The 16,758-nt window shown below is 32.1% G+C and overlaps 1 protein-coding gene across 2 annotated transcripts; it reads left to right on the top strand.

Moving 5' to 3' along the window:
* Positions 1-869: 869 nt before the first annotated feature.
* Positions 870-11,075, top strand: LOC143064108 (uncharacterized). 2 transcript variants are annotated; one of them, XM_076236689.1, is made up of 3 exons: positions 870-1,027; positions 2,032-2,166; positions 10,854-11,075. In XM_076236689.1, the coding sequence occupies exons 1-3, from the start codon at positions 952-954 to the stop codon at positions 10,964-10,966; spliced, it is 324 nt and encodes a 107-aa protein (XP_076092804.1). In that variant the 5' UTR covers positions 870-951; the 3' UTR covers positions 10,967-11,075. The 2 variants fall into 2 exon arrangements, with proteins under 2 accessions (XP_076092804.1, XP_076092803.1); XM_076236688.1 differs by lacking the exon at positions 10,854-11,075 and adding an exon at positions 4,457-4,676 and having other exon boundaries at positions 871-1,027.
* Positions 11,076-16,758: the final 5,683 nt, after the last annotated feature.

Genomic DNA, 16,758 nt, shown 5'->3' with positions numbered 1-16,758 from the left:
GTTTATACATATAGTCATTACCGACTTGTTGTTACGAGTGCATGGCAATATGTCGACTTAGGGAAAATATTCCATAATTTCTTAATGACTGTTATGGAATTTCCCGAGACCTCGGTATCACTGCATGCAGCTGATAAGAAGGCTAGCTTTTCGCTCGAATGCAAATGGTATAACTGCAAAGGATCGTGCATAATCAAGACGTGCAAATGCAGAAAAATGTATGGTACCGTGTGGAAGTAAATGTCATCCTAAACGTAAATTTAAGAATACAATTCGCCATGAAAACTAACTGTGGCATCAATATTTGATTTTAATATAGTCTTTGAATTATAAAAATTTATACATTTTCATGTAAACATCATTGGTTTTTTTAGATAAAGTTTATTCATATTTGAGAAAATACCTAAATGTTCCAAATACTCATATGGTCCGGTCCGTTAATAACCAAACCATTATATATACTCATGTGAGTATACGCATATGGTCATGACCATACGCGTATGGTCCAAATGTTCATATGGTCGGGAACATATATATCATGAATTACTTGTAAATGATACTGAAAACCAACTTATTTTCACGGATACTTTATTGCTATCCCACTTAACGGCAATTTAATTTCGCGATTTGCAAATTTATTTTGACACTAAAGGGATCATCAGATATTGATGTCAAGTTTTTTTAAAGACATTAATTATTTTTTTTTGTTAAATAGGTCCGTTTATCAGATAGTATTCCAGATAACTTTATTTTGTGTACACAATATTTGTAAGAAATAAGTTATCTCTACTTATGGTTTTCTGATCTTGGCCATATTTTCACATTAAAATATAATCTACAATTTCGCTGTATGAAATAGTGAATAACCCCTAGGATACCTCCGAGTTAAGGTATATAAACATTTACAATATACAAGTACGTATTAGTATTTGTACTACGTATATATATAAAATGATGTTCCGACTCAATGTGTTTGTAGGAGTTTGTCTTTTAACCTTCTATGTGTGTAGTACAACAGCTACTCCAAGTAAGTACTTTATGTTCAAAGGAACATTTAATATCGGATCAAGTTTATAATTGTACTCTGTTATGTTACACTTTCCGTGTTATAGTCGGGCATCACGGATGTGTCTTTTGTAAGTGAATCCCGCGTCTGACATAAAAACGCATAACCCTGATACATTGGTCGGTTTTATTTTTTAACTACAGAGAACGACATTGATTCCAAACGAGTGTAATGATATTTATTTACATTGAAGTTGTTGGGGTTTTTTTTTAAAGTATTTTCACTTTTAAGTTTGTCCTGTAAAAATAAAAAGAGAATCAAATCATATTTTTCTCTTTTATATGTAACATGTATAGTTGATATGTGTACACCATGATAAAGGTCTTCAACATTCAGTAAAATGATTGCGTTTAAAAATATTAACAACAGTAAACAGATACGTGTATAACGCAAAAAACAGTTAACACATAACGTAATAATGTTTTGGTTTTAGTATATTTGAAACGGTTATCTTCTTGGTGATATAGTCATTTAAACATTCGCCTAATTTCCATACCTTATTTATATTATCATATTACGTCTCAAATAAATAATGTTTTGCTTTCGGTATGAAAAAGGCTTTTTAAAAGTTTCTGTCATCAACATTATTGCATTGGCTACTTGATCAAGTCAGTGTTCGAATGTGTTAGCTATTTCATGAAACACAAGAATCTATTTACAACACTTATAATTTTTTTAAGAACAAATAGAACAAACGGACATAACTAGCATAATTGAAAACATCTAATGCTCAGGAGAAAATGGCTTAGCTTAAAGTAAAAATAGTACCAAAATAATATAAATGTATGTAATTAAAACTTCATTTGTTTATCTTGTGATTGATCAATTTAATTATTATCCCAGATTGGAAGATATCTTATCATTAACAATAAATTGAAATCGAAATAACGTAATGTATAACATTTGTTACAAAATTCTCTGTACATAATGATTTATTAGTAATTGACTTTATTTTGCATTGTCAGCCACTGATGAAGGTTGTGCTGCTATAAAGGGGAAATGTCAAAATGTATTGACCGAACCTTGTACTGGTGGCAATAAATTCTATGAGCTGTTATGTGCAGGAGTTGATCAATTTTGCTGTGCCAGGGAAACTGCTAGTAATTATAAATTATTGTTATTCTTTTATGAACCTTAATATATTAAACTAATGAACGTTTAAACTTTGCTTTAAATCAAGAAAAAAATATTGTTGTTTGATGTGGTTACTATAAACCCGTACTAAGTCTCAAAGTAATTTTTCTGAATTTTATTCAAACATTCTGAATGTATCTGAACATAATATTACGAAACAGCAGTCTGAACCATACACAACACTATGAACTTATTAAATCTTTGTAAAACAGGAGGATGTTTTGCTCAATGTGTGGGGCATCACTGTGGCATTGGATGAGGAGCGACAATGGGGGTACTGTTTCTTTTCATTTGGTGTATTTATTTCTGTGAGTGTAATAATTTTGTGTCATGGATGGGTATCCCACGTTATTTGTTTTTATGGTATATTTTACTTTTAATTGACCAGTTCATATCCATATCAAAAGTATGAACCATACCCGACTCAAGTCTTAATCTTACTTAACTTTTAATTTTTCCTCTCAATGTCTATCATCTATAGAATATATTCTATTGCTAGTGACATCTTTACTTTCTATATATTTAGCTTGTTGACTTGACTTATTAGTTTCAGCACATCGCGAGAACAAACTAATTCAAAGTCACTGATTCTGTATATCTAGTATCATATGTAAGGCATTTATCAAATGTAAAATTAATGTGTTGCGGATTGGACTAAACATTCCTACCTACAGGGGAAAATAACAAATTCAAATCATGGTGACAGTGTAATTATAAGTTACAGGTGGACATCGATGCTATTTGTACTTCAAAGAGCAATCATTGTTGTTACGGGTGATCTCTAGAATGAAATTTAATTAAAAACAATACAGAAATTTAAAAATATCAAATGATAATGACTTATAAATTTGTACATTTTGTACAAACAAACCATATCAATAATTTAAAATATTTAAATCATTGTCAGTATCAAAATAAGTAAATGATGTGTATAGACGTCTATTTCTTCAATACGAGTACCAATCAAACAAATCAAAGTTGACAAAATAGCAGAAACACATACATTGTAGGATAGTTGTATTTTTACGTTGGTTTGATAAAAATCTGTTTACTAACTTTTATGTTATATACCAGTATTGATATTTAATAATGACAATATATGTAGAATACTTAATGTTTTTTTGTTTCTAGTAATTTGGGGTTTCTAAAGAATGACCAATGCCCTGGATATCATCAAATATCTATACATGGTTTGAGACTAGTTTTCTAAAGGAGTAGGTCCGGTAAGGGCCGATTTTGGCCTCAAATTTCAGGTTCATCTGACGAAAGATTTTGGACACTTTTTAAACACTCAAGTGTCTATTTCAGTTGATCTAATTAGCTTACGTGAAAGATTGTAACTGCTTTAGTCATTAAAAACGCTCCGATTCAAGCCTTAATAAGAAAAATCTATCAAATATGCAAAAATGTAACTTTTCATATGTTTTTTGTCAAAAATGAAAGTGGCCGCATCCGTGTTCATCCTCATTCATATATGTTATGTTTTATCATCAAATACAACTTACATTTCAATTTTATGAATGAACACATATGCGGTTACTTTCGTTTAAGACGGTAACTGTCTAAAATGTAACTCAAATGCTAACATTGTGAAGATTTCAGTAATTTAGCATGCCTTTACGATGCTAGTACCCAATATATGTGCATTGTATTGTAAAAAAAAAGCCCATATGTATGTAGAAGAAGCATTCTACTTTCCAATGAATAACTCAAAGTTTACATTTTGACAATTTTTAAAACTGCTACATTTTGGGGCCAAAAAGGGGTCTTACTGGACCTACTCCTTTCAAATGTGCTTTCATTGATGTTTAGTTTAAGTTTAAACCCGCTGCATTTTTGTTAGTTTTGTATGTTTTATAATTTTAGTTCATTTATATAGTTTGGAATTTTTTCTGATGTTCATTTTCGTTGAAATAGGCAGGATTTTCTCGCTGCATTGACAACTCATTCGTGGCCTTCTGCTGTTTTCTGCTATTTGGTGGGTTTGTAGTCTCTTTTAGATATTTCCTATTTTCATTCTCAATTTCATTTTAGAATTCAAACGAGCATATGAGGACACCGGGTCATCCTCTATTATCATAATACAGTTTTTTTGTGTTACAACTCAAATCAAATGAGATATGACCCACACACTGTTTACCCTATGAGACTAAGTGGTTTGTAACTTGCATTAAATGGAAATACCAGAATTGATATTGAAAATTGTTTTTTGCAATTTTATATCGATGATTAATTTTTTTAATTTGTAATTTTCAGAAGAGAAAGACTGCCGTGCACAAGGAGGCGCTTGTGAATACAACTGTGTTGGATCTTTACCACATCCCAATATTTGTGAAGGTCACATGTCGTGCTGCATAGCATTCAATTAGCAGTGGTTATAACAGATTGTAAAAATAAATCAATTACAATACACAGAAGAATAGAAATATGACTCAGAATAAAAAAAAATGCAATAAAAAGTTACATTTCTTTAAAATGTCTTTTTGTAGTCAGATATGTCCTTCATATCCGGTATATCGACATTTCTCCCTCTTTGTATTCATGATGCATTATTTGAGACTGGAACTCAGAGGCAGAGAAGGGTGTGGAGAGACGACTAGTGAAAAAGACAGACAAAAGGAAAACAGATTCAAATTTGTTTACTAACAAATCTGGGCAAACAATCGTTGATGCTGAGCGTTCCTCTGTCCTCTGTAATCAATCGAGATGTAAACAGTTGTATTAGGCGGTTAAACAAATGAGGGGAAAATACAGGATTTAAGCAGTTAGATCTGTGACATATATATGCGATAACAATTAACCATATCATGATGGTGTCCATCAAACTTTTCCGCAGTAGCATTCTTTCTTTTACAAATTCTATCATCCTTAGCAACTACAAAACTTGTATCAATAATTCACACACACATTAAAGATACAATTATTACCGTTTAATGTAAATAATAATTATTATACGTAAAACAGCATTATTTTGCTCTTGATGTTCGCAAACATCTTGAGGTAACCATATAGTGTCGAGATGGGAATACTTTAGAGATATTTAGATGCGAAATTTGGAGGTTTATTCAGGCTATCCATTTTATGATGATACAAATTGCAATGTTTGTTTTATTAGCTTATTTCATTGACTAATGAGTGTTGTAGTAGATTATTTCATTGACTAATGATTGTTGAAGTTTCCTAAACTAGTATGATGATATTTATTGGTAAATCACACATTTGGAATCGTATATTTAGTTCAAGAACTAATATTTAGTTGATGACTATATGCTTTCATAGCAGTAGCTGAAGTACTTCTTTTTTACTTGTATATTTTAGTCGATGTGTTTTTATATCAGAACCGATACCAGTCGATCTCAATCAGGTGCATTTTCAACACTATTTAGAAGGGGTTCTTGTTGTTCAAAATCAGGTGAACATTCAACACTAAATAGAAGGGGTGCTTGTTGTTCAGACTTTCTCACTGCCAACGACGAATGCATATATAACCGCTTGACTCCGTCCATCTGTCCTTCTGTAAGACATTGGTAGAAAACTTTCGTCGAAGTAATCTTGGCTTCGATAACTGACTTTATATCTGATAATGTTGAACTATAATGTGCAAGTGCAAGAATTTGTTAGATTTGTCGTGCAACTGTTGCATGTTTGTATATAGTTTTTTCCGACAATAATTGTACACAGAAAAGTTTCAAACACCTGTTTTTGGCTACTCTGGGTGTGAAATGTTTTAATTTAGGTATTGAGTTCTGTAATGTTGATTTGTCGCTTGTACGTATAAGCATTTTCTACGTCTGCCGTACAGTACCTTACTATCAATGTATAATGCAATTTTACAAAACTTATTGTACACGGATCTGTTTGCCGATAGCTGTAAAAGAGGGACGAAAGATACCAAAGGGACAGTCAAACTCATAAATCTAAAACAAACTGACAACGCCATGGCTACAAATGAAAAAGACAAACAGAAAAACAATAGTAAACATGACACAACATAGAAAACTAAAGAATAAACAACACGAACCCCACCAAAAACTAGGGGTGATCTCAGGTGCTCCGGAAGGGTAGGCAGATCCTGCTCCACATGTGGCACCTGTCGTGTTGCTTATGTGATTACAAATCCGTAAATTTTACATTCATTTCACAGGTAATTTATCATTTCTAAAAAAGAGGAGAAATAAATTATCTGTTTCGACAAAAAACTGGTTTGAAGTTAATGAAATCCGATGTCATAGTTTCAATAACTGCATATGCAGAATACATTTATCTTAGCTGGAAAAGTCATTCTGAGGCATGCTCTCTCCAATTACATTAAAAAATAACACATGTTTACAAGGAAACTGATAGATGAACCTACCAGCCTTAAGTTTTGCATCTGTTGTACCTAAAAAGCACAACACATGTCAGAATAGTGTTCTAACTTAACATTCTGCGCAAGACAATCAAACTGTTTTCGTCTAGTGCCTTCCATGGTAAATCATAGCCAATTTGATCACTTAATATTGACATCATTTCAGGTTGGGGAATAGACTGGGTAAGTCAAAGCTCATTTGTTGTTTCGAAAAATGTGTCGTTTAATGCGATTTAACATTTTCTATGTCGAATACATCTCATGTTGGTATCGTTGCAGGCATCTGTAGACATTTATATTTTGTATATATTAAGGTTATCATTCCAGTTGTCAGTTGACCATGCAAACACGATAATTAATTTGTATTTTACTAACTATAAAAGTATTTATTTTTACAATGGATTGCAGTCTTAGCTGGTATTCTTGAAATTTAAGATAGAAACAGAGTTAAGATTTATATGTCATGACTTCAAAACATAATGCAGTTTCGTTAAACGATATAGTAAATAACCCCTAGGATACCTCCGTATTAATGTATATAAACATTTACAATATACAAGTACGTATTATTGTACTACGTATGCAGATATATGATGTCCGGACTGAATGTGCTTGTAGGAGTTTTTCTTTTAACCTTCTATGTGTGTATTGAAACATTGACTATTCCAAGTAAGTACTTCAAACATTAAATGAACATGTTATATCGGATTAAGTTTAAAATTAGATCTTGGTTTGTGATCCTCTATATTCTCTTGTTCGATCTTCACTGATGAGCCTTTTGTGGACGAAACTACCGTCTGATATACAAGACTGGTATCTTTGGTGAGTTTTATTCTTTGATTACAGAGAAAGACGATGTTTTCCAAACGAGTGTTAATGAATTTATTTTCTTAAAATAAGGATTTTTCATTTTTAAGTATTTTCCTCTTACGTTTGTACTAAAAAATTTAGACTGAATCATATCATATTGTTATTTTCATATAAAACATATGCTAGTTGATTTGTGTTCAACATGTTAAGGGTCCTCCATTTTCAGCAAACACATTGAATTGCGTTTGTAAATATTATAATCAGTTAACGAATTTACCAACTAAAACAATAACACGTTACGCAATAATGTGCTGTTTTCATAATCATATCTTCTCGCTGATATAGTCATCTGAAAAGTACCCAACACAAAATAAACTCAAAGTATGTAATTTTAATTTCTTTTGTTTATCTGGTGATTATCAGTTCAGTTATTATCCCGGATTAGAAGATATCTTCTCATTAACTATAAAAAAAATCAAGTTCAAATACCAATGTATAACATTCGTAAAAATATTATCGTTATTGAATAATTTAATTGACGTAATTTTCCACTGTCAGCCACGGATGAAGGTTGTGCTGCTATAAAGGGAAGATGTCAAAATGTACGGACCGCACCTTGCACTGGTGGTAATAAATTCTATGAGCTGTTATGTGCAGGAACTGATCAACTTTGCTGTGCCAGGAAAACTGGTATGAACCACAGTTAACATATATCTGAATTAAACTCGACTCAAGTCTGACCCTTACTTAACTTTTACTTTTTGCAATCCATATTTAACATCTATAGACTATATTAACTTCCTTATAACAACTTTCCGTCTGTATACTTTGCTTGTTGACTGAACGCCCCTAATATCCTGATTACTTTTAGCCAATCGCGGGACAAATACTGCAGAATCATCCTGAATCTGTAAATCTGGCTGCAGATGTTAAGCATTTATCAAAAATAAAAAATTATATGTAGCGGATTGAACTAAATATTTCTACCTGCAGGGCTAAATAACAAATTCCCATCCTAGTGACTGTGTTATTCAATGCACAAGTGGACATCGATGCTTCAAATTTGTACTTTAAAGGTACATCCTTGTTGTTACAGTCAGGTGATCTTTAGAATGGAAAAATTAAAATGATTAATTATTAGTATCAACATAATTAAATCATGTTTCTATATGTATCTATTACTTCCGATAGATGTACGAGTTGAGATCAAAACAAAAATAAGTTGATAAAAAAGGTGAAACACATAGGATAGTTATATTTACCAGTAGGGTTAAACAAATTCAGTTACCAACTTTAATGTTATATACTACTATTAATATTCCATAATGAAAATTTGTGAAAAATTCTAAGTAAAAATGTCTTTTTTTTCTTGGGTTTCTATAGCAGTGACATATGCCCTAAAGGAGTAGGTTCAGTAAGACCCCTTTTTGGCCCCAAAATATAGCAGTTTTATAAAATTTAGAATAGAATGATTCTGCTACATAAATATGGGCTGTTTTTGACAATACAATGCACATATATCGGGTACTAGCATCATAAAGCCATGCTAAATTACCGAAATCTTCACAATTTTAGCATTTTAGTTAAATTTTAGACGGTTTCCGTCTTAAATGAAAGTGGTCGCATTCGTGTTCATTCATAATATTGAAATGTTAGTTGTATTTGATGATAATACATAATATGTTGAAGGTTAAGGATGAACACGGATGCGGCCACTTTCATTTTTGACAAAAACTATATGAAAAGTGACTATTTTTGGCATATTTGATAGATTTTTCATATTTAAGCTTGAATAGGAGCGTTTTTAATGACTTAATCAGTTAAAATCTTTCACATACACTAACTGAATCAATTGAAATAGACACTTAAGTGTTTAAAAAGTATCTAACATATTTCCTTAGATGAACATGAAAATTGAGGCCAAAATCGGCTCTTATCGGACCTACTCTTTTTATTAAATGTTTATACCTAATCAGACACTGGTATTCTCAATTTCCAATGTCTTCATGTTAATACAAACTTGTTTTATCTCTTATTTTATTATTTATAACTGCTGGAAAACTTGTCCGGAAAATTGTGCATTTGGTTCTAAGTAATGAACATTTAAATGACATATAATAGTTTACAAGTGTGAACAAATCTTATGTATAGGTAATTGAACAATGTGTATAGATGTTAACAAATTTAATGTGAAACCTGTGTACATTACATTAAACTTATTGTAAACAGGTTTACTGTACATGGAGTTTGGTGTGAACACGGCCTTAGCCTTATTCTTTTAATTTTATTACAGCTGATTTGAAATCGTTTGTCTTCTGTAAAATCAGCACAGGTTGCCTTTAATTTGTGACTTTATTCGTGTTATTTTAGCATAGTTTAGAATATCAATAATGGACTGCATGGTTAAATATTTATATAAAGAAATATGCGAGGCTGTTTAAATGTGAATGAATATATCCATATATATATAAGTATAGGGATTACTAAATTGCTCAATAAATTATAGTTATCAAAGGTACCAGGATTATTATTTAATACGCCAGACGCGCGTTTCGTTTACATAAGACTCATCAGTGACGCTCAGATCAAAATAGTATTAGCCAAACTAGTACAAAATTGAAGAGCATTGAGAACCCAAAATTCCAAAATATTGTGCCAAATACATCTAAGCCCAAGGTAATCTATTCCTGGGATAAGGAAATCCTTATTTTTTTTAAATTCAAAATTTTGTAACAGTAATTAAGTGACATATTCAAGATTGAGAAAATAGAAATAAACAGCTGGTTGATTATGATTAAGCATTGAGGATGGTTCAGACATTAAAACCGGTTGAAAACTGGTCAAAAACAGTTCTTGTTTAGGTTAAAACTTGCTCATACTGATTTCCAAATGTTTTTACAGCAAATTTCAATTAGTTTCAAAATATCCGTATGTTCATGGCAGTTCTTCGGTAACAGGGTTGGTTATATTCCCCAGGGACTTACAGTCCACTGCAGAGTTATTGGGTCATGGCCAGAGGTAGTAACAACATTCACAGTACACATTGTACTGCACCACATGTCCACTAAGAAGAAATATTAACCTTAACATCATCTCATTCTTCCGCTCACATAGTGTGTTGTGTAGTTTAGGATCAAATTTTACAACTCAAATTATATGGGATATATGAACCCCCACCCCAGTGCCCTATAATACTAAGCGGTTTGTCATTTGCTTTAAATGGAAATACCAGAATTTATCATTTAAGATTTATTGTCGGCAATTTTGTATTGAATTATTTTTTTCAGATCACAGAATTTTAATAATTAATTAAATTTTGTAAGGGGCCAGCTGAAGGACGCCTACGGGTGCGGGAGTTTCTCGCTACATTGAAGACCCATTGGTGGCCTTCAGCTGTTGTCTGCTCTATGGTCAGGTTGTTGTCGCTTTGACACATTCCCCAATTTCTTTTCTCAATTTTAACATATATAGTAGTATGTGATTTAACATTTTCAGAAGAGAAAGACTGCCGGGCCAAAGGAGGATCTTGTGATTACCATTGCCAAGGATCTAAACCTTTCGCAAATATTTGTGAAGGTCACATGTCTTGCTGCATAGCATTCAAATAGCAACAGTTATTACAGATTGATAAAAAAAATTAGCATATATATTATGAAAAATATAAATATGACTTTCAAAAATAATAAATGCAATAAAGGAAACAACTGTTACAAATTACTTTGTATATCTGTCTTTTGTTAGTCAGGATTGACATGTCCTTCATTTCAGTTTAACTTTGAACTTCTCTCTCTATGGTAATGATAATGTGGTGTAAAGAGGATAGTGAGTAAAAGTAAGGGACAATGAGAAGAGAGCCTCGGTCATGGATTCACATCTTTGGTGGCATTGCACAAGGTAGACGTTAATCTAACATTACCTTTTGAAGATGAATATTGCCGAGTGCAAATTTATGTCGAACAAAGGGCAAATTGTGCTTCCGCCACATCCGTAAGAATCCTAGCTAGTACGAACGAACAGATGTTAATCATATTGTGTAGAAAAAAGTAAAATCACAAAAATACTGAACTCCGTTGAAATTTGGTTTATGTTGATTAATTAAAGAACAACGCCCAAGAGCAGACACTTAGGGATTGTCAGGACAACATGAAAACATGTATACATAAAGCAGATGACAGGTAAATGAGTATTGTTACCAATTCATTCACCTGGTTAATATTGTTAATTTCAAACGATTGACGTTTTTGCAAAATTCTTCTGTGAAATGATATGAGAGCTTTGAAACTTTTTTGTGCTCATTGAAACCACAACAGTATGAATATAATATTCGTGATAGGTTTTATTAATCATCAATCATCAGTTCATCGAAAACAAACTGATCCTAACTTTTATGATTAGTTAATATAATATCAAATAGCGAATTTAATTGTCGAAAATCAAATTTCTTTCCTGAAAAAAAATATATCTAGTGTTACTTGAAAAAAGATGAAAAACATTACAAACAGGATACAATGACGTTTGTTAGTTATACGTCCTTGCAGGATATAAAAACAACATAATAATTATACGCAGGCTATATTCATGGACATTAATAAATGTAGTACTTTGTCACGTGAACTCGCATTCCACAATCTGTTCAAAATTGTAAAGTATTAAACATTGAAGTTTTTAGAATGAAACATAATAGCATGTTTTCATAGGCAGAAGTCCCCAAGGAACAATATTACACACTACATGATTGAAATTGTTCATTTAATATAATTAACATATAACTGTAACACCTGCACGGTTTGAAAATAGGAAATTGCATTGTTACAGAAATTGTTGAGCAGTAGCGTATAATGCAAAGCGTTTCTTTAGAAAACTATAATCATTTAGTCGATTAAAATAGTATAACTAGCATATCATTAAAATTCTTGATAAAATTGGAAAACAGAAAATTATCCAGGTCATCGTACGGTCTTCATACCCATAAAAAACTATAATAGGCCCCGGCATGACATGACAAAATGTGAAAAAGTTGAAGTGGGGAAACCCACGGCGTTATTAATGTTAAAAACATAAAGCGAAAAACATATGCTGTAGAACAAATAACGACAGTCGTTGGCTTACATGCTTGAGAAAGGCACATACAGAATGTGGTAGGGTTAAATATGCCACAACCCAAATCCTAACATGGGAGTGATATCGATGTGTTTGCATAACATTTGAAAAATCACTTATAGGTTTTAATATCCTATAATCATGGCATCATATCGGCACAAAGCATAACTAAAACAACAAAAAGACAAGAAAAAAACACAAAGTGAAGATCTAAGAGTACTAGCAGTCACTAAAAGCAAGTCAAAGACAATGTCAACTAATGAATAAACCGTTTTCCAAGATTAAAATTACCAATTAATAAACATTGCAGTTTAAGATATAAATATATTAAGATAAAGTTGACGTTTAAGATGCTCAACTTGAAAAATTAATGAATGGAGAATATTTAACGTACTATGTCACGTGTTTCTATAATAGTTTTCATTACGAAGGCTCGTGGCAATACGTTTGTACAAGTGCAAATGCAATGTTGCTTATCATCAAACGGCAATTTAGCAAACTTCAAAAAAGGCTTACCAAGTGAAACCCGAAATACGTTTTTAGTTCTATAATGTCCATTTTCTAACATTAATTATCCAGCCACTCGTCGACCTTAAAAAAGCAAACTCAACATTGGACAAATTTGAAAATTCTTTTCACATTAAGTAATCAATTATGTAACTCTTTATGTAATGCATTTCCAAATTATTTTGTTAATAAAAAATAGAAAGTAAGATATATCCGTATATAGCAATGCACACTACACATTTAGTGAATCTTATGTAAAAGAACCAAAGACAATTCAGTGGGATCCAAATTTCTTATGTTGTAATTAGACATATATTCAATGACCGTCAATCTTTTTCTTATGGATATAGGATCTCTGACAACTTTTTTCTAGAATAATTGTAAATGCTAGTTTGAAATATTGTTATTATAAATAGTTTGATGTTAAAATAGGCGTTTATGATCCTGGATCTTCCTTGAAAAAGGCATTCAGGATTTTCCTTGAATAGTGCAACAAGAGTGCACACGCTGAAATGTCTCGCCTTCTTTACTAATCATTGATATTATGTTGATAGTCCTAAGTATAAAGCTAAGCTTTATAACAACTGTACTATAAACTTAACATTAACCAAGATAACTAAACAAAAACCAATAAACCTTGAAAATGAGGTCAAGGTCAGATGAACCATACCAGGCAGACATGTACAGCTAACAATGCTTCTATAAAACATATATAGTTGACCTATTACTTATAGTTTAAAAAACTAGAGGCTCTAAAGAGCCTGTGTCGCTCACCTTGGTCTATGTGAATATTAAACAATGGACACAGATGGATTCATGACAAAATTGTGTTTTGGTGATGGTGATGTGTTTGTAGATCTTACTTTACTAATCATTCTTGCTGCTTACAATTATCTCTACCTATAACAGTACTTTCTGTGGATAATGTTATTGAAAATTTTCAAATTTTAAGAAAATTGTTAAAAATTGACTATGAAGGGCAATAACTCCTTAGGGGGTCAATTGACTATTTTGGTCATAGTGACTTATTTTTAGTTCTTCCTTTGCTGTACATTATTGCTGTTTACAGTTTATCTCTATCTATAATAATATTCAAGATAACAAAACAAAACAGCAAAATTTCCTCAAAATTACCAATTCAGGGGCAGCAACCTAACGACCGATTATCCGATTCATCTGAAAATTCCAGGGCAGATAGATCTTCACCTGATCAACAATTTTACTTCCTGTCAGATTTGCTCTTAATGCTTTGGTTTTTGAGTTATAAGCCAAAAACTGCATTTTACCCCTATGTTCTATTTTTAGCCATGGCGGCCATCTTGGTTGGTTGGCCGGGTCACCAGACATAGTTTTTATAAACTATATACCCCAATGATGATTATGGCCAAGTTTGGTTAAATTTGGCCCAGTAGTTTCAGAGAAGAAGATTTTTCTAAAAGATTACTAAGATTTACGAAAAATGGTTAAAAATAGACTATAAAGGGCAATAACTCCTAAAGCGGTCAACTGACCATTTTGGTCATGTTGACTTATTTGTAAATCTTACTTTGCTGAACATTATTGCTGTTTACAGTTTATCTCTATCTATAATAATATTCAAGATAATAACCAAAAACAGCAAAATTTCCTTAAAATTATCAATTCAGGGGCAGCAACCCAACAACGGGTTGTTTGATTCATCTGAAAATTTCAGGGCAGATAGATCTTGACCTGATGAACAATTTTACCCCATGTCAGATTTGCTCTAAATGCTTTGGTTTTTGAGTTATAAGCCAAAAACTGCATTTTACCCCTATGTTCTATTTTTAGCCATGGCGGCCATCTTGGTTGGTTGGCCGGGTCACGCCACACATTTTTTAAACTAGATACTCCAATGATGATTGTGGCCAAGTTTGGATTAATTTGTCCCAGTAGTTTCAGAGGAGAAGATTTTTGTAAAAGATAACTAAGATTTACGAAAAATGGTTAAAAATGGACTAAAAAGGGCAATAACTCCTAAAGTGGTCAACTGACCATTTTGGTCATGTCAACTTATTTGTAGATCTTACTTTGTTGAACATTATTGCTGTTTACAGTTTATCTCTATCTATAATAATATTCAAGATAATAACCAAAAACAGCAAAATTTCCTTAAAATTATCAATTCAGGGGCAGCAACCCAACAATGGGTTGTCCGATTCATCTGAAAATTTCAGGGCAGATAGATCTTGACCTGATAAACAATTTTACCCCATGTCAGATTTGCTCTAAATGCTTTGGTTTTTGAGTTATAACCAAAAAACTGTATTTTACCCCTATGTTCTATTTTTAGCCATGGCGGCCATCTTGGTTGGTTGGCTGGGTCACGCCACACATTTTTTAAACTAGATACTCCAATGATGATTGTGGCCAAGTTTGGATTAATTTGTCCCAGTAGTTTCAGAGGAGAAGATTTTTGTAAAAGATAACTAAGATTTACGAAAAATGGTTAAAAATGGACTAAAAAGGGCAATAACTCCTAAAGTGGTCAACTGACCATTTTGGTCATGTCAACTTATTTGTAGATCTTACTTTGCTGAACATTATTGCTGTTTACAGTTTATCTCTATCTATAATAATATTCAAGATAATAACCAAAAACAGCAAAATTTCCTTAAAATTATCAATTCAGGGGCAGCAACCCAACAATGGGTTGTCCGATTCATCTGAAAATTTCAGGGCAGATAGATCTTGACCTGATAAACAATTTTACCCCATGTCAGATTTGCTCTAAATGCTTTGGTTTTTGAGTTATAACAACTAGAGGCTCTCAAGAGCCTGTGTCGCTCACCTGTTAATGTGTTTACTGATGTCGGCCATCTTCGTTGGTAGGCGGGGTCATTAGACACTTTTTTTTTAAAATAGATACCCTAGTATTATGATTGTGGCCAAGTTTGGTTAAATTTGGCCAAGTCGTTTTAGAAAAGATTTTTATACAAGTTACAAAAATGAAGAAAAGTTGTTCAATATTGACTATAAAGGGCAATAACTCCTTAAGGGGTCCTCTAACAATTTTGATCATGCTGACTTATTTGTAGATCTTACTTTGCTGAACATTATTGCTGTTTACAGTTTATCTCTATCTATAATAGTATTCAAGATAATAACCAAAAACTGCAAAATTTCCTTAAAATCACCAATTTTAGGGCAGCAACCCAACAACAGGTTGTCCGATTCAACTCAAAATTTGTGAGGGGATATATCTTATTCTGATGGACATTTAAATCTTGAAAGATTTGCCCTAAATGTCTTAGTTTCAAAGATATAAAGCAAAAACTGCATTTTACCACTATGTTCTAATTTTAGCCATGTCGGCCATTTTGTTTGGCAGGCTGGGTCATCGGACACATTTTTTAAACTATAAACCACAATGATAATTGTGGCCAAGTTTGGTTAAATTTGGCAAAGTAGTTTTGGAGAAGAAGATTTTTAGAAAAGTTACAAAAAATGACGAAAAGTTGTTAAAAATTGACTATAAAGGGCAATAACTCCTTAAGGGGTCAACTGACAATTTTGGTCATGTTGACTTATTTGTAGGTCTTACTTTGCTGAACATTATTGCTGTTTACAGTTTATCTCTATCTATAATAGTATTCAAGATAATAACCAAAAACTGCAAAATTTCCTTAAAATAACCATTTCACAGGCAGCAACCCAACAACAGGTTGTCCTATTCGTCTGAAAATTTCAAGGCAGATAGATCTTGACCTGATCAACCATTTAACCCTATGTCAGATTTGCTCTAAATGCTTTGGTTTTTGAGTTATTAGCCAAA

The sequence above is a fragment of the Mytilus galloprovincialis genome, chromosome 2 (assembly GCF_965363235.1).
Source record: "Mytilus galloprovincialis chromosome 2, xbMytGall1.hap1.1, whole genome shotgun sequence".
Lineage (NCBI taxonomy): Eukaryota > Metazoa > Mollusca > Bivalvia > Mytilida > Mytilidae > Mytilus > Mytilus galloprovincialis.
This window is presented reverse-complemented; position numbering and strand designations above follow the sequence as displayed.

Excerpts from the sequence above, each read along its gene's own strand:
- LOC143064108 (XM_076236689.1), top strand. The coding sequence starts at position 952 with ATGATGTTCCGACTCAATGTGTTTGTAGGAGTTTGTCTTTTAACCTTC. Across the intron at positions 1,028-2,031 it reads TAGTACAACAGCTACTCCAA|CCACTGATGAAGGTTGTGCT; the intron begins GTAAGTACTTTA and ends TTGCATTGTCAG. Across the intron at positions 2,167-10,853 it reads CTGTGCCAGGGAAACTGCTA|AAGAGAAAGACTGCCGGGCC; the intron begins GTAATTATAAAT and ends TAACATTTTCAG.